The sequence below is a fragment of the Anolis sagrei genome, chromosome 4, assembly GCF_037176765.1.
Source record: "Anolis sagrei isolate rAnoSag1 chromosome 4, rAnoSag1.mat, whole genome shotgun sequence".
NCBI lineage: Eukaryota > Metazoa > Chordata > Lepidosauria > Squamata > Dactyloidae > Anolis > Anolis sagrei.
The window spans coordinates 103739909-103755757 of NC_090024.1; the positions used below are offsets into that span (position 1 = coordinate 103739909).

The 15849-nt window shown below is 38.9% G+C and overlaps 1 protein-coding gene across 9 annotated transcripts in view; it reads left to right on the forward strand.

The window, feature by feature from the left end:
* The window catches only part of CTNND2 (catenin delta 2), a 623732-nt gene that overhangs the window by 512694 nt on the left and 95189 nt on the right, over positions 1 to 15849 (forward strand). For all 9 annotated transcript variants that reach the window (XM_067467540.1, XM_067467541.1, XM_067467543.1 and 6 more), the window contains one exon: positions 15520 to 15637. In XM_067467540.1, the coding sequence (XP_067323641.1) occupies positions 15520 to 15637 (118 nt within the window). The remainder of the gene's footprint in view (positions 1 to 15519; positions 15638 to 15849) is intronic.

Genomic DNA, 15849 nt, shown 5'->3' on the forward strand with positions numbered 1-15849 from the left:
TGTTCACTCTTAAGAACAAGCAGTTCGTTATTCTTTTAGACTAGATTATTATCATATTGGAAGCTAAGCAGAGTCAGCCCTAGTTATTTTATTTATTTATTATTTACCACATTTGTATACCGCCTTTCTCAGCCAGAGGCGACTCAAAGCGGTTCAGAGTCAGCAGCGATTCGATTCCATAACAAATATCAAAATACAGTTAAAACAATTATTAAAACAATTCAACGTTTAACATGTAATTAAAAAGCAAATATTTATTTTTTATTTATTTATTTACTTTGCTTATATATTGCTGTTCTCAGCCCGGGGCAACTCACAGTGGTGTACAACATATAAGGAGCAAGGTTCAAAATTCAAGACACAATCTAAAATATCAATCTAGCAATATCCGAAAACATCGTCATCAAAAACATCAACAATATCAATAATACAAAAGCCATTCACATCGTCTCATCGTTTAAACCACAATCCAGTATCATTTTCCGTTGTTCCATTCCTGTCGTCATTACCAATTATTGCATTTCTTGTTCAAACGCCTTCTTGAACAGCCAAGTCTTTAATTTCCTGTGGAATACCATCAGGGAAGGAGCCAATCTGATGTCCACGGGAAGGGTGTTCCACAGCCGAGGGGCCACCACCGAGAAGGCCCTGTCTCTCGTCCCTGCCAGGCGTGCCTGCGAGGCAGGCGGGATCGAGAGCAGGGCCTCCCCGGACGATCTCAAAGTCCTAGTGGGCTCGTAGGCCAAGATGCGGTCAGATAGGTATCTTGGGCCGAAACCGTTTAGGGCTTTATAGGCCAACGCCAGCACCTTGAATTGAGCCCGGTAGCAAATCGGCAGCCAGTGGAGCTGGTACAACAAGGGCGTTGTATGCTCCCTACGTCCCGCTCCTGTTAGTAACATGGCTGCCACACGTTGGACCAATTGGAGCTTCCGGGCTGTCTTCAAGGGCAACCCCACGTAATATATCTGTAAAAACAAGATCCTCAACATCTCCTTATTAAAATCATTGTCCAGTTGCATCGTCAGTCATTCCATATATTGGTTTACGTCAGTCATTCCATATATTCGTTTACGTCTAATTATGCTCCAGTAGAAAAAGCTTACTCGAAGAGCCAGGTCTTAACCATTTTGTGGAATGTTAGAAAGGAGGGAGCCGATCTTACATCCCTAGGGAGGGCGTTCTATAGCCGAGGGGCCACCACTGAGAAGACCCTGTCTCTCATCCCCGCCAAATGCATCTACGAGGAAGGGGGGGGGATCAAGAGCAGGGCCTCCCCAAACGACCTTAAAGTCCTAGATGGTTCATAAGGAGAGATGCGCTTGGATAGGTAAGCTGGTAGTTAGTACATGGATGTCAATGAATATCACACTCTATAGGCTAAGCATGGGAAACTTTGGCCCACCGGGTGTTTTGGACTTCAATTCCCACAATTCCTAACAGGTGATAAGCTGGCTGGGATTTCTGGGAATTGAAGTCCAAAACACTTGGAGGGCCGAAGTTTTCCCATGCCTGCTATAGGCTATACTTCAGAAGACACAACTGGCAAAACAATCTCTGTATGTTCCTTGCCTAAGAAAATCCTATAAAATTTATAGTCACTGAAAGTCAAAAGATAACTTGAAAGCACACTCATTATACCCATATTTCATCACATAATATTTGCCACTGCATAATTCTTGCATCCCCCATTTTTTTGGTTACAAAATTTGTATTTTTGTTTTTTTCAAATAATATTTGTACTCTCATTTGGAGCTGATTTTCCTTTCTTTCTTTCTTTCCCAAAGGCAAGACCCATTAAAAACTATAAAATGGAAGTCTTTGAAGCTCTGCTCTTCTCTCCTTCCTCCTACCTCCATCTTCCAAGGCAAGGCAGTTTACAAATGGAGTTCATTGTAAAAAGGAGGAACAAAAGGAAGATCCAAGTTCCAGACACCGCAATTTTGGGTTTTTTAAATGGCTTTGCCTCATAGGAAGGAGAATGGAGAGAAGAGTAGAGCTTCAGAGACCTCCGTTTTATAGTTTTTAAACTGTCTTGACTTCGCAGAAAAAAGAAAGGAAGGAAGAATCAGTCCCAAATGGATCAGCTGTTCAAAAAGCAAGCAAACAAAAATGGGCCTATTTGTTTGAGGCTGGATCACCCACCCACCCCTTTTAAAGATAAGGCATTTTATTTTTGAAAAATCAGAAACTGGAGAATCAACAGCAGGTTTTTTTTTTCCTTGCGTAATACTTACATACCCTTTTTTTATAGAAAAAGGGATAAATATGGTATGTAGTGAAATGTATACAAATATTCACACCCTTAAGGAAGGAACATTGAGTTTTCTATGTCTAGGCACATAACATTTATTGCATGCATCCTACACTCCACAAAAAGATGGAAGAAACAAACAAAAATAATAATCTTCCTTTTGGGAATTGCAACATATTATTTTTGCATTCATTACAAGCAAAATAGGCATTATTTATCCAAATAGGAAATATATCATTATTTCGGTTATATCTTACCAGCGTTGCCTAGGTCTTTATCACCAAATTTGTCAGAACAGATAATACAATTTGTGAAAGACTGATACTTGGTCAGCTTTCCTTCTGTCTCTCCAGAGCTGGTAACCCCGCAATCATATAAAGCAGGGGTTCTCAAACTTTTTCAACCACGGAGCCCTTTTTGAAGCAAAAGTTTCTCATGGAGCCCCAAAAAAGTTTATATATTATATTATATCATTCAGGAAAAGCACAATCAAAGCACCCCCAACAGATGGCTATCCAGTTTTTGTAATAATAATAACAACAGGAGCAGTGGCAGCGGCGGCAGCGGCAGAAATCCCAGAGGTGATCTAGTTCAACACCCTTCTTACATGCAGGAAAATCACAATCAAAGCACCCTTTGAGCAATGAGGGGGTAGGGTTTTGGAAGCAAGGAAGGCAAGGAAAAAGGCTTTTGAGTGTGAGTGAGGTGGGGAGGGGGGGACAGAAAAGGGGGGAAGCTTGGAGGGGGAGGGAGGAAGGAGGAGGAATCTGTAGAGCCCCTTAGTATGCTTCGCGGAGCCCCAAGGGCTCCATGGAGCACACTTTGAGAACCCCTGATATAAAGGATCTTGACTACTTTCCATTAATGTAAAACAAGGTCTGGTTGTTTATATAAGCAATGATTTGCTTCCAATTAAATCAGAGATTTTATTGCTTTTTACTGCACAACATCACTTATAGGTGCTTATTCTTGACAGCCTTCTGATCACACTTGCCATTGGTTTTTAATCAACTTTCCATACTAAAACAGTACTTTTCTTAGGTTCATTGAGGAGCAGTGATTTATAACCCTCTGACTCCCTCCCATCTCACATCTCATTGAAAGCATTGATACCAGTGTTTAGCTCTCCTTCCTTCTGAGGAGGCAAATGATCTGCCTCCCTAGAAGTATTCAGCATTCGGACAGTGAAAGTTCCCAGATTGATTGCTTGTGTGCTCTCTCATGGCTATCATTTTGTTTTTGGTAGGTTGGCTGATCAGCGCCTATGCTCTGATTATTATCCAAACATTCCTGCTTTATACTTCAACACACGTTTATATTTACACTGCCCTATTAAAATGCGGTGCACATTAGCCTTGGGCATCTGAATGACTTACGAGGCTAATGCAGTTTAACATGGAACAAACCTAGATGACTCCAGGAGCTTTGAAAGTGAAATTTCCCCCTCCCCATGTCTCCCCTCCCTTCCAAAGTGCCAGAGAAGAGTATCTGGCCCCCCACCACCCACCGATAATGCAGGATTTCAACCCCACTCCTTAAATTCCCATTCCACTTGCATTTGGTCCAGTGTAAAAGAGCCCCTCCCACACACAGACATTTAATTATTACTCAAATTTCAAGATCTTTAATTTTGCAAAATAGAACACCATATTAGCATTCAGCCTATGATAGGGCATTTTAGAGTTTGTATTTAGAGTCACCTATTTTCACTTTGAGAAATTCTGGTTTGAAAAAGATGGGAGTTGTGCTAGGTAGAATGGATTTATTTTATTTTATTTTATTTTGCTCTGTAGAAGATTGCACTTCTAACCTAAACATAAGAAACCATTTTTGTTTCCACTTGACAACTGAATTCAGGAATGGTGTAAACTGAAGCACTTTAAAATATGTGAAGTGTTCTCTTTCTAGTAAGATCGTACAGGATGCTCCACCTTAGTGCACTGAAACTAAGTATTCTTGACAGATATCTACTCTGTTGGCTGTATATGAAGATATTGGGTCTTGATTATACTCAGCTGCTTTCCTGCTCCTGTCATTTTTGATCTAGTTTTCAAATAAAGAGAGTGGATGAAAATCTGAATATTTCAGCTATTGTGATTTCAACTAACAATAATTTGTATGGCATATCCTGTCACCATAATCAACTGAAACCCTGTGAATGCTTTTCTTAAAGAATATCATTATTCATGAAGTAGTAGAATTTGATAGTCAATAAAATGACTCGATTCAAATTATCAGGCCACAGCAAATAAGTGAGTGAAGTTCCAAATATGTAGCCTTCTCTGTAGCAAGGTTGATTTTGGAGCAAGTGTGGACATCTGTTAGGATTTGTAGGTTGACATTTTCCTCCTGTGGGTCCTCATGGGAGGACTCATACAGCTCACTATGCTCCTTGATCCCCCTTCCCCTTAGTCTATGGGAGATACAATTTCACCATGAGTTTCCCAGCAGAGATCTTTTAAAAAGTGTGAGGTACATGAGCCTCACAGTTAGTCTTGGGGCCTACAAACAACACATCCCACATCTGTCCACCCAGGTTTAGGACGTAGGAGAGAAGTGTTCGTATTGACATAGCAGAAGATTTCAGATATTTATCGTATGCCAAAAGTGCATACCAGGGATAGGTTTGCCGTACTTTGACTGCAAATTCTGTGTAGCCTTCCAGATGTTGCTGTAAAACCCAGCATTCTTCCCTATTGGATGTGCTTGCTAGGGTTGGTGGGACATTATTTGACCAAAAATGGTGGTAGCATTTTGCCCAAGTTAGATGTAAATAAACACATTTTATATTTATCTAGTGAAATACTTGGCCCATGCTCCACATTGTGAGTTTATTTAATTTTGCAAGGCGGACTAATGCTGCAGAACAAGGGTAGTGATGCAAACCATTGTGTTTTTTTGCATGTTTTATTTTGACTGCTTGAGGGGCATACATGCAAAGTGAACTTAGGCCATGTCTGCATAGACCAAATAATGTGGACTAACTTCTGAACTAACTTCTGCACAGCTAGATCTGCAGCAGAGCACTTTATCTAACTGTTTATTCAGCACATGGGGAAATAGGATTTACTTTCAATTGTAAATATTGTCGAAGGCTTTCATGGCCAGAATCACTGGGTTGCTGTATGTTTTTCAAGCTGTATGACCATGTTTTAGAAGCATTCTCTTCTGACGTTTCACCTGCATATGTGGCAGGCATCTTCAGAGGTGGTGATTCCTAGCCACAGATGTAGGTGAAACGTCAGGAAAGAATGCTTGTAGAACATGGTCATACAGCCCAAAAAACCTACAACAAACCAATTGTAAACATATTTGAGTCTTCTGTGTTCTCCCTGTTCTTGGGATGATAATTTTGAGAAGCAACTGGAACTGCAACACTTTGGTCCTTGATTTATGCAGCAGTCATCCTAGAGCACTGTGATTTGAGCAGACTGTTATTTAGTAAGCATAATACATTTGAATGGTTACACCTGCAGCTTTGCTTACTGTTGTGAACATCTGCATTTCTTTTGACATACCAGCACTCTGCCGATTTCCATGTTACATGTTACTCTAACTCCCTGTAGAGAGAGCTCATGATCTCATAAAGGCCAAAGCTTTGATTTCCTTTTTATAAAAAATGAAATACACTGAAATAATGCTAGAAATGTGATACTCCCTTGTGTAAGTACAAGGCTTTGTACTCATTTCCATAAAGGTGACTTCATAAAATATAGCTAAATTAGATATTTTTCAACTACTCAAATAAAATTTCACTGTATTACTAATCTGCCCGATCTTGCTGAGTTGCCGTTTTATACAATACATAGAAGGCGTAGTTTATTGGGGGGGAAACACAAACAATGAAACATTTACTACTTGAGTAGTGCTAAGAATATAGTTGTAATTTTCTGTGCCCCACTTCTCCTTGATCCCATAGCCACAACTATATCATTGCATTTATAGATCACAGGCTTGAATAACACATTCCATTTTGTATCTTAGAAAATGGATAGCAATCCCCAAAAGCTCATGCTAAAATAAATGTTAGCCTCAAGGGTACCATAAGACTCCTTTTTTCTTACTAACATAGGCTTCTTGTAAAGAATTACCTATGTTACAGAAAAGATAGAGTTCTACAATACCAAGTCTCATGTTGTCATAGGAAGCAGTATCCTGCATAAGTGGTGGAACCTTGAAAATTATTGCTACTCAGAGATGGAGCGCAGATGTTTAAATGAAAATTTATTTAAAAGGAATGTCTTTTCACATTTAGTTATCTTATTTTACTAACATACTATGAGTAATTGTGGGAATAAACTGCATGCAAGTAATTTAAATGCTGAAAATGTTTTGTTTGGCTTTTTCAGAAAACAACAATAGGCTAAAATGTACTACAGCAAATACTCCATTTTAACTTTTAATATTAGGTGATGGACTAGTTGTTTCATATTAGTCTGGAAACAATGTTTTTTTCCTGTAACTAAGTAATGTCTGCTAGCATTACGTGCCTTTAGAGTAAATCTTAAATGCAGGATGGAAATATTTTTTGATCACATGTTGAATTCTGCTAGTATTCTTATAACAATAAAAATTATATACTGAATATTTGTAAAAGTGCAGGGGAAACTTCAGCTGGGTCGCAAAGCCTGTATGAACTGTATCAAAAATAAGCCCTTAAAAGTGGGGAGGGGAGAAACTTTTAGTTTATTGTATTGTATCATAAATTAAGTTTTAATTATTTGCTTGGAGTTTTAAGCCCACTGAACCAGGTAGAAATGCAAAAATTTCATAAGTTAGGTAAAGGTAAAGGTTTTCCCCTGACATTAAGTCCAGTCGTGTCCAACTCTGGGGTGTGGTTCTCATCTCAGTTTCTAAGCCGAAGAGCGGCATTGTCCGTAGACACCTCCAATGTCATGTGGCCAGCATGACTGCATGGAGCACCCTTACCAATGCGGTACCTATTGTTGTACTCACATTTGCATGTTTTTGAACTGCTAGTTTGGCAGAAGCTGGTGCTGACAGTAAAAGCTCATGCTGCTCCCCGGAATCGAACCTGCAACCTTTACCGAAATAAGCTCAGCGCTGTAACCCACTGCGCCACCGGGGCAGTAACTGAATATAATATCCCTGTTTCCCTTTTTAGTTCAAAATGTCTCTTTTTTCAGAACTATAGGGCAGAACAATAGTGGTGGGGTAGACAATACTACTATTAGGTGGATTTGCAATTGGTTAAGCGACTGAATCCAAAGGGTACTCACCAATGGTTACTCTTCATCCTGAAAAAAACAAACTAGTGGAGTGCTGCAGGCAGTGTCGGGTTTACCATTGTGCTTAGGTGTGCTTCAGAACAGGGTCCCGTTGACCAGGGGAGGCCCATCTTCCTGTCTAGAGAGAGAGAGCACTTATGTATTCTAAATTTGAAGGTGTTCTGTTTCAGAGCAATTCCAGACATAATTGTAGAGTTGATAGTCTATGGTAGTGTACCACAAAGCAGGCAGTGTAGGCCTACCAGGCTGATCTCCTTCAGGCCCCAAGGAAGGGGCCTCATGACGTAATTAGCACAGGGCCTCATTTGACCTAAATCCGGCACTACCTACAAGGTTCGGTCCTGGGCCCAGTTCTGTCAACAAGTTTATTAATGACTTGAATGAAGATTTAGATGCCATGCTTATCAAATTTCAGATGACACCAAATTGAGAAGGATAGCTAATACTCCAGGAGACAGGATCAGAATTCAAAACAACCTTCACAGGTTAGAGAGCTGGGCTAAAACTAACAAATTGAATTTTAACAAAGAGAAATGTAGCATACTTCAATTAAGCAAAAAAATGGAAATGCACAGGTACAGGATGGATGACACCTGTCTCAACAATAGTCCATGTGAAAAGGTCTAGGAGTCTTTGTGGACAACAAGTCTGTGTCCAATTCCGGGCACCACAATTTAAGAGAGAGATTCACAAGCTGGAAGGTGTCCCAAGGAGGGCAACTAAAGTGATCAAAGTTCTGGAGATCATGAATCCCTGTGAGGAGAGCTATCAGGGGTACTTCAGTTGTGCTTTTCCTGCAAGACAGGAGGTTGGACTAGATGGCTTATGTCGTCTCCTCCAGTGCTATTATTATTATGATTATTATTATGATTCTATCACTTGTGAAAATTTGAAACACATTTGGTAGTCTAATAAATGACACATACCACTTTGAAAATAGTGCTCAGGTTATCCCTTTATATTGTTTAGTTTCTACCCCTCTCTCCATTCCCTTACTTATTTCTAAATGAAACATTTTCAGAAATAAACCATATGAATAGATTCCAGTATAGTTTTGATAAATGGGGATTAAAATTATTTATATTTGCAACAGATTGGAGATCAGAAAAATGTTTTTTGAATCGGCTTCATGTGGCAAATCTAAACAAACTGTTCATTGGTCACTTGGTGGAAATGTACTTGAGCAAGCACCTTCCTTTCAGTGCCTTGAGTAGATTTTCAGTGGATGAGTGCATGGTCCACAGAAGTTCCATTAAGTACTCTGTTAAACACTATAACTTTAAATTGATTATTATGATTCATTCACACATAAAGGGGTAAAATAGTTTGACGTATTTTACAACTGTTAAGAGTTATCACAAAATTGTTATATTGTGCTCCTCTTTGAGTCATGGCTAATCTAGATTTATTACAAATATATATACTTCATATATAATTGGCATTAGAATCTGGCAGTTCCTGTATCTACCAAATTAGAATTAGTTTGCACAAAGCTGAACGAAATTACTATCAAATTGGAAGCCCTTGGATTAGCTCAGCTTTTCAGATTAAAATAATTTTAAACCAGGTTTCAGAATTTATTTTGTTGATATTAGATTATATGGGCCAAAAGCCATGGAAGCAATGAATTTAGGATTTTCTACCTCATGGGTCTTCATGCAGAAGCTCAAGGATATAGAGATGCAGTCCCACCTGGGATTAATATTTGTCAGTGTTATAATGTTATGCTCCTTTTATTCATCCACATTTGTCACTTCCAAAGTACCTGTTATATATGCCAGATATCAAGATGAGAATAGTGTTTACTCAAGCAAGATTAAATGTTCTCACTTTGGCAGATTGGATGGGTCAGAAAAGGGGGGCGCCTATAGACATATATGCAGTGGCACTTCTGTATCTGTACCCATCAAAGATATCACTCATGTGCTCCTCAGTTGTTCCAGCTGTAATGATCTTAGAAATAAATGTGTCCATCTACTGTTAAAATCCCTGAAGGGAAGGTCATGTTCTTTCTGATGTCTAATGCTGATAGTAACATCTAAATTTTTGTCAATACTTTGCAGCTGCATCATGCAAAGCTGAACAGCTGAATAGAAAATTACCTAAAACCTGATGGTCTACAGGAAGAGTTTTAGAATTTTAAATTCTATAATTCTATAAGGAATTGTTTCTAGCCTTTACTGTGCATATTAGCAAATTGCTAAAGGACAAAAAAACCCACATCTGTTCTGCTTTGCTTAAAAGACAAGCAGGCAAATGCTAGTGATCTATGGGATATATACTTCCATGCCAGATATGGAGAGCCACTCCAATACCATGCCCTTGCCCACATTCCCCAGAAGAATGACAGAAAAACAATTCCCTTATTCTTTGTAGAGGACAATTTTGCCTTGGGCATGTTTGAAGTCACTTCTGGTTCCTATAATAAAAATCCTATAATAGCTGGGAGATGAGGATGCTTGCCATAGATGCAGGTGAAACGTCAGGAGAGAATGCCTCTAGACCATGGCCATACAGCCCGAAAAAACCTACAAAAACCCAGCTGGGAGATGGCTATTGGGTTCATGGTGGGTCACAGTGGGTTCTTTGGAGGGCTACATGGGCCTCACTTACATATTCCCTGTCCAGAATTTTAGGGCAAATAATAACTACTAAATATTTGATTTTTAAAAAATTGCCCAAGAGCCTGAATTAAGAGTGATATGTCACTTTCCTGCATGCCATTCCCGAAACCTATCTTTAAGGCCATGTAGGCAGATAAACAGATAGATACAGAGACATAGGGAGCCATTTCCGGGTTGTCAAAAATAAAATTGTGATGTACACATGACCAAAAAAGTTATTTGTATAAGGCGTATTTATGACATCGCATCCTTGGACTTCATCACATGAAAGCCTCCCCCCCCCCCCCATTTCACACACTTCTTAAACAGTTTATAGACAAAGTACCATGGAGTCCATCATAAGATGTAGACAGACTTCCAGCTGTCATCCATGGTGTTTCGTCAGCAAACTGTATCAGGAGTGTGGACAAAAGGGAAAATGAAGCCAGGGAGAAATTGTCTTCTGAGATACTAGTGCGCCTGGAAATGGGAGAAAGCACTTAAAAACATGTGAGATGGGATCTATCGGATTCGCCCATGTTGAATTTTTCAGTGATGTGAAGGAATGGGCTTTCTTCAGAACTGTGCCTTGGGTTCCCTGTAGAGTAAGGAGATTGAGGAGAAAAGTGAAGAAGCCTAGAAGTGGTGTCTGTCTTAAGAACTGGGCCTTGGGTCTCCTCTAAGTGGATAGTTGAGGTGGGAGGAGGCGATCCTGTGTGATGGAGTGTTTTCTGTCTTCTTTAAAGATGGAATGCCAAGCAAAGAAGATGATACTACATACAAGAAGACAATATCCCCTACTTTCCCATGTTATTACCAGCTCTGGGATTTGCCTTAGTGAGTCAAGGCAATCTGAAGCTATGGCCTAACTAACTAATTCTTCGTTATTTGCCATTAGAATCATTCCTCAAAAATACATTTAAGAATTATCCCAAAGATGGATCATGCAGTATATGGCATGTATGGCCTTACTGTGAGTGTTAGCATGGGAACCTAGGTATACTTATTTGTCTGGGAGTACGTCTGGGTGTAAGTCCCATTGAACTCTGAGGGACTCCTTCTGCATATGCCTGCATTGAATTGCACTATAATGCCTTACATGAAAGCCCTCCAGAGTGAGTGATGGGCACTTCTAGGTTGCCACACTTCTATAACTATGGTGGTTGTGACAGCATACTCACCATTGCCTGCTTTGCAATACTCATGAAATAAGGCAAAGAGTACTAGATCACAACTCCTGGTACTTATGGCATCAAAATGGAGATGCAAGCAAGCATAAGTAGCTATATTAAATCATGCTGCATAGTGTTTCCCTCCATGTTGAAGTCATGAATCTAAAATAATTTCTTGGGTTGATTAGAGTCCCATTATTGTTCTCCCTTCATTGTTCTTCTTACCTTGTCTTGTTAATACGGAGATTCACAAAGTATACACGTCATACATTTACAAACTGCCTAGTTTAATAAAGACTCCAGATTCTCCAAGAGCTGTCCTTTGCCCTTCTTCCAATTCACAAAAGGTCAAGATAGTTAAATAAACCAATTTACTTGATTGTGCCTTATAGAAATTATTGTAGCTTACAATATTGAAGTCTCAATATTGACTAATAAGCTGAAATCTAGCATGAATAGCACATACTTTGGCAATCAAGTTGTTCTTGTCGTGAAAGGCAATCAAAACTGCTGAATTATGATAGATTGGAAATGTCCTGAAGAAAATGTCCTTATTAAGACACTTTTAGGTTTACTTGCATCACATTTGTTGGACTTCCTTTTCCTCGAAGAGTAATCAAATAATAGCAAAAGAGATTTATTAAATGAAAGTCTGCCTAAGTATTTGATGGCAGCCTTACAAAACAAAACTGATATTGCCAATATCAATTCATATATTGTGTTCTAAAAAATAATGCATTTTCTGACAACTGCCTGGTTTGATCAAAGACTGTTCATTCCACCTTCCCTTGTTGATTTATTTTAACTCTGTATAAAGTTGAAAAGAATTTGAACAAAACCTGTGACTTTCAATCTGTGTGATGCACCTCATGTTACCAACAGTGAATCATTTTTCCCAGTAGCAAGGCCATATAGAATAAATGTAATAGTTACTTTTGGGGTGGGGGGAAAGAATATGACACCATCATAACATTACTTCCTGTCTGATTTCAAGAAGTTTGCATTCAACCAACTATAATTCATGGAGCAGATCGACAATCAAAGCCTAGTTTGTAGAAGTTTCCTCTTCAGAGACAAATCCTGGCCCCAGTCATTGCTACTCTGTTTACTGTCTTACTAGTTGTCAGCAAAATCAATTTGATACACATCGGATTGCTAAAGAGAGCATATCCAGTTTGGGGGTAGTGTGATGTTCCCACCCCAGAGACTTGTTATAGTGTCTTCTATTATGTTCTCTCCTAATATGAGGCATGTTGAGGCACTTCCCTTAAGTAGTAGATGCTGGGAGACAGAAGGAGGGTGCTGAGAGAGAGAAAGCTGTGTGCTACACAGCCTGACCTGCATCCCTGTCTTTTGGTGTTGGAGAAAAATGCAGCTGCAAGTGTAGTCAACTTGTATATTTATAGTAGGGCGCTGTCATGTCTTTTGCCTGAGGCAAAAGACAGTGTCAGGCTTGGTTGTGCAAATTCATAGAATCATAGAATGATAGAATCAAAGAGTTGGAAGAGACCTCATGGGCCATCCAGTCCAACCCCCTGCCAAGAAGCAGGAATATTGCATTCAAATCACCCCTGACAAATGGCCATCCAGCCATTTGCAAGAAATTGCAAGAAACCAGGAGACCAAGTTTTACTCTTAACTCATATCTCTTCCTCTCACTTAGATTCCTGTTCTTCACAATCATCTAAGAAAGACACGTAGCAGAAAAAAAGGACTTTTGACCCATTAAAAAATTGCATTCCCTTTTTATCCGCATACACACACAAGAACATCATGGCTAACCAGGTGCATAAAAACACATTGACAATCTAGAAATGTAGCATTATTAGTCTCATTTGCTATCCTCTAGTCTTTGTTGTTGTTTATTCATTCAGTCACTTCCGACTCTTTGTGACTTCATGGACCAGCCCACACCAGAGCTCCCTGTCAGCTGTGGCCTCCCCCAGTTCCTTCAAAGTCAAGCCAGTTCAAGGATACCATCCATCCATCTTGCCCTTGATCGACCCCTCTTCCTTTTTCCTTCCATTTCCCCCAGCATCATTGTCTTCTCCAAGCTTTCCTGTCTTCTCATTATGTGGCTAAAGTACTTCATCTTTGCCTCTAATATCCTTGCCTCCAGTGACCGGTCGGTCTTTATTTCCTGGAGTATGGACTGGTTGGATCTTCTTGAGGTCCGAGGCACTCTCAGAATTTTCCTCCAGCACCACAGTTCAAAAGTGTCTATCTTCTTTTGCTCAGCCTTTCTTATGGTCCAGCTCTTGCATCCATAGGTTACTACAGGGAATACCATTGCTTTAATTATGCGGATCTTCGTTGCCACTGTGATGTCATTCTTCACTATTTTATTGAGATTGGTCATTGCTCTCCTCCCAAGAAGTAAACATCTTCTGATTGCCTGGCTGCAGTCTGTGTCTACAGTAATCTTCGTGCCTAGAAATACAAAGTCTGTCACTGCCTCCACATTTTCTCCCTCTATTCACTAGTTATCAATCAGTCTGGTTGCCATAATCTTGGTTTTCTATTTTTTGTTACTATAGGAAAAAAAACTTTTCTAACTTGCATCTCCATTCATCAGCCCTTTTCTGAATTTCACATTTGAATATGATCTTTTTAGTTGTATGTATTGGGAGGAAAGCATGGGAGGCTGTCGATGAGAACTTTGTTTTCGTTAAGTGGCATAAAATCAGCTTTGACCTAAAGCAACCCTATGTAGGGGACCTGAGTGGGCTTCTGTGTAATCTTCAGGCTTGATTTGCTCCCGGATGCCTTCATTTGTCTTTTGTGCAACTCAGGACATCCACAGAACTTTTTTTCAATGCTATATATTTAATGAGTTGTGAATTCCCCCCCCCCCCCTGAAAAAAATCCAGCTTGAGAAGAAGGTGTTATCCCTCTATCTTATGGGCTGTGAAAACATTTATGGGGCTTTCTGAAATAGTAATCTTGTGGGCTATTTACTTTTTCAGAAAGCCCCAGAAGTCTTTTCAATTAGAGAGTATTAATATTTCTAAATTACATTGGTACATAATCCCTACATAAGAGTTTGTCATAATGAGCAACTGTTCAACTTAATGAACAGTATGTGTACATCGCTCCAAAAGATCTGTTTAATTTGGGCAGAGAAGAATGTTGGTATTTTAGATGTGTTTGGCTTGGACATTTAGGGCAACACAAAAGCTACTTGATAGACTCTTGACCAAGTGGGACAACTGCTCTGATTTTTTTCAAAACAAAAAGACTGAATGGCTGAATAAATTTAAATGATTGCTTTTATGGCCCATTTGACTGAAAGATCAAGAATTAAAAATCATATTCAAATTCATAATAGATTCTATAGTTACATTTTATATATACAAAAATATCAATACCTGTGAGTTTAAAGATATGAGGAGTCATTGTTATTGTAAGTATCATGAAAAAGTATACTTAGTTTAGTCAATACCAAATGATTTGGGGGCTTCCAGCTTGCAACACAGCAGAAGATAGCAACCCACTGAAATTGGTGTTTTATAAAGTGAAAATTACCTTTTCATGGCATTGAAAATCCTAATGTTATGAAATAGAGCTGAACAGAGCTGTTCAGAATTGTGACCTAGTTAGTATTTTATTGTAATAAGTTAGGGAAACCTGAAGGAATAATGTTTGTGTTTAATACATTTTTCTATGTTGTCAATTTCTATGTAGTTTTTCTTGAACACTTGCATATTTTAAAGTGATTGCATATAAATCTCTGTTTTGTTAAATATAATGAGAAATAAATATAAAGTAAGGTCGCTATCTAGTAACAACCAAATAAAGTTTATTAGTTTCAAGATCATGAAGTACTAAAAGCTAAAGCACCTTCAGGTGGATGGTTTCTGAGATGTTACAAACTTCTTAGGAAATGACACACACAAAAAACAATGCAAAATGGCTGTCACGATTCTTGAAAAAAATCAGTTTTACATGGTACTTTATACGACGAAGTCTTGTAGAGCAGTAGAAACATATATATTTCAAATCACTGAAGACTTGTTTAAAATTCCAAAACAATTATGTCAATTAGCTCAAATTACAAACTTCTCTGTGATCATGACATTTGGATTTTTTTCCGTATGATTCCTATTAGAATTGTTTCATTCACACCATTAAATCAGCAAGAGACAATGAGTTTTACCTGTTTAAAAAATTCTTTTGAAGGTCTGCTGCCAGCGGTGAAGAGCAAAATTCCAAAGAGATTGACCACTCTCATTTTCTTATAGGAATGTCAGCTCTGCTGGAGAAGAAGCCCGCAGAAGAATGCGAGAGTGTGATGGACTTACTGATGCATTGCTGTATGTGATTCAGTCTGCTCTAGGAAGCAGTGAAATTGATAGCAAGGTTTGTCACCTTAGTCTATACAGATACAGAATTATGTATAAATAACCACAAGACACCAATGGATGCACATCACTATGGAAGCACATCTTGCAGGCTGTATACTGGTACAATTGGCTCTCCACATTTGAAGCTTTGACTTTTGCAGATGTGATGGTTCACAAATTGAATTTAAAATGTTATATCTAGGAATTTCTAGATCCTCTGGGATGACT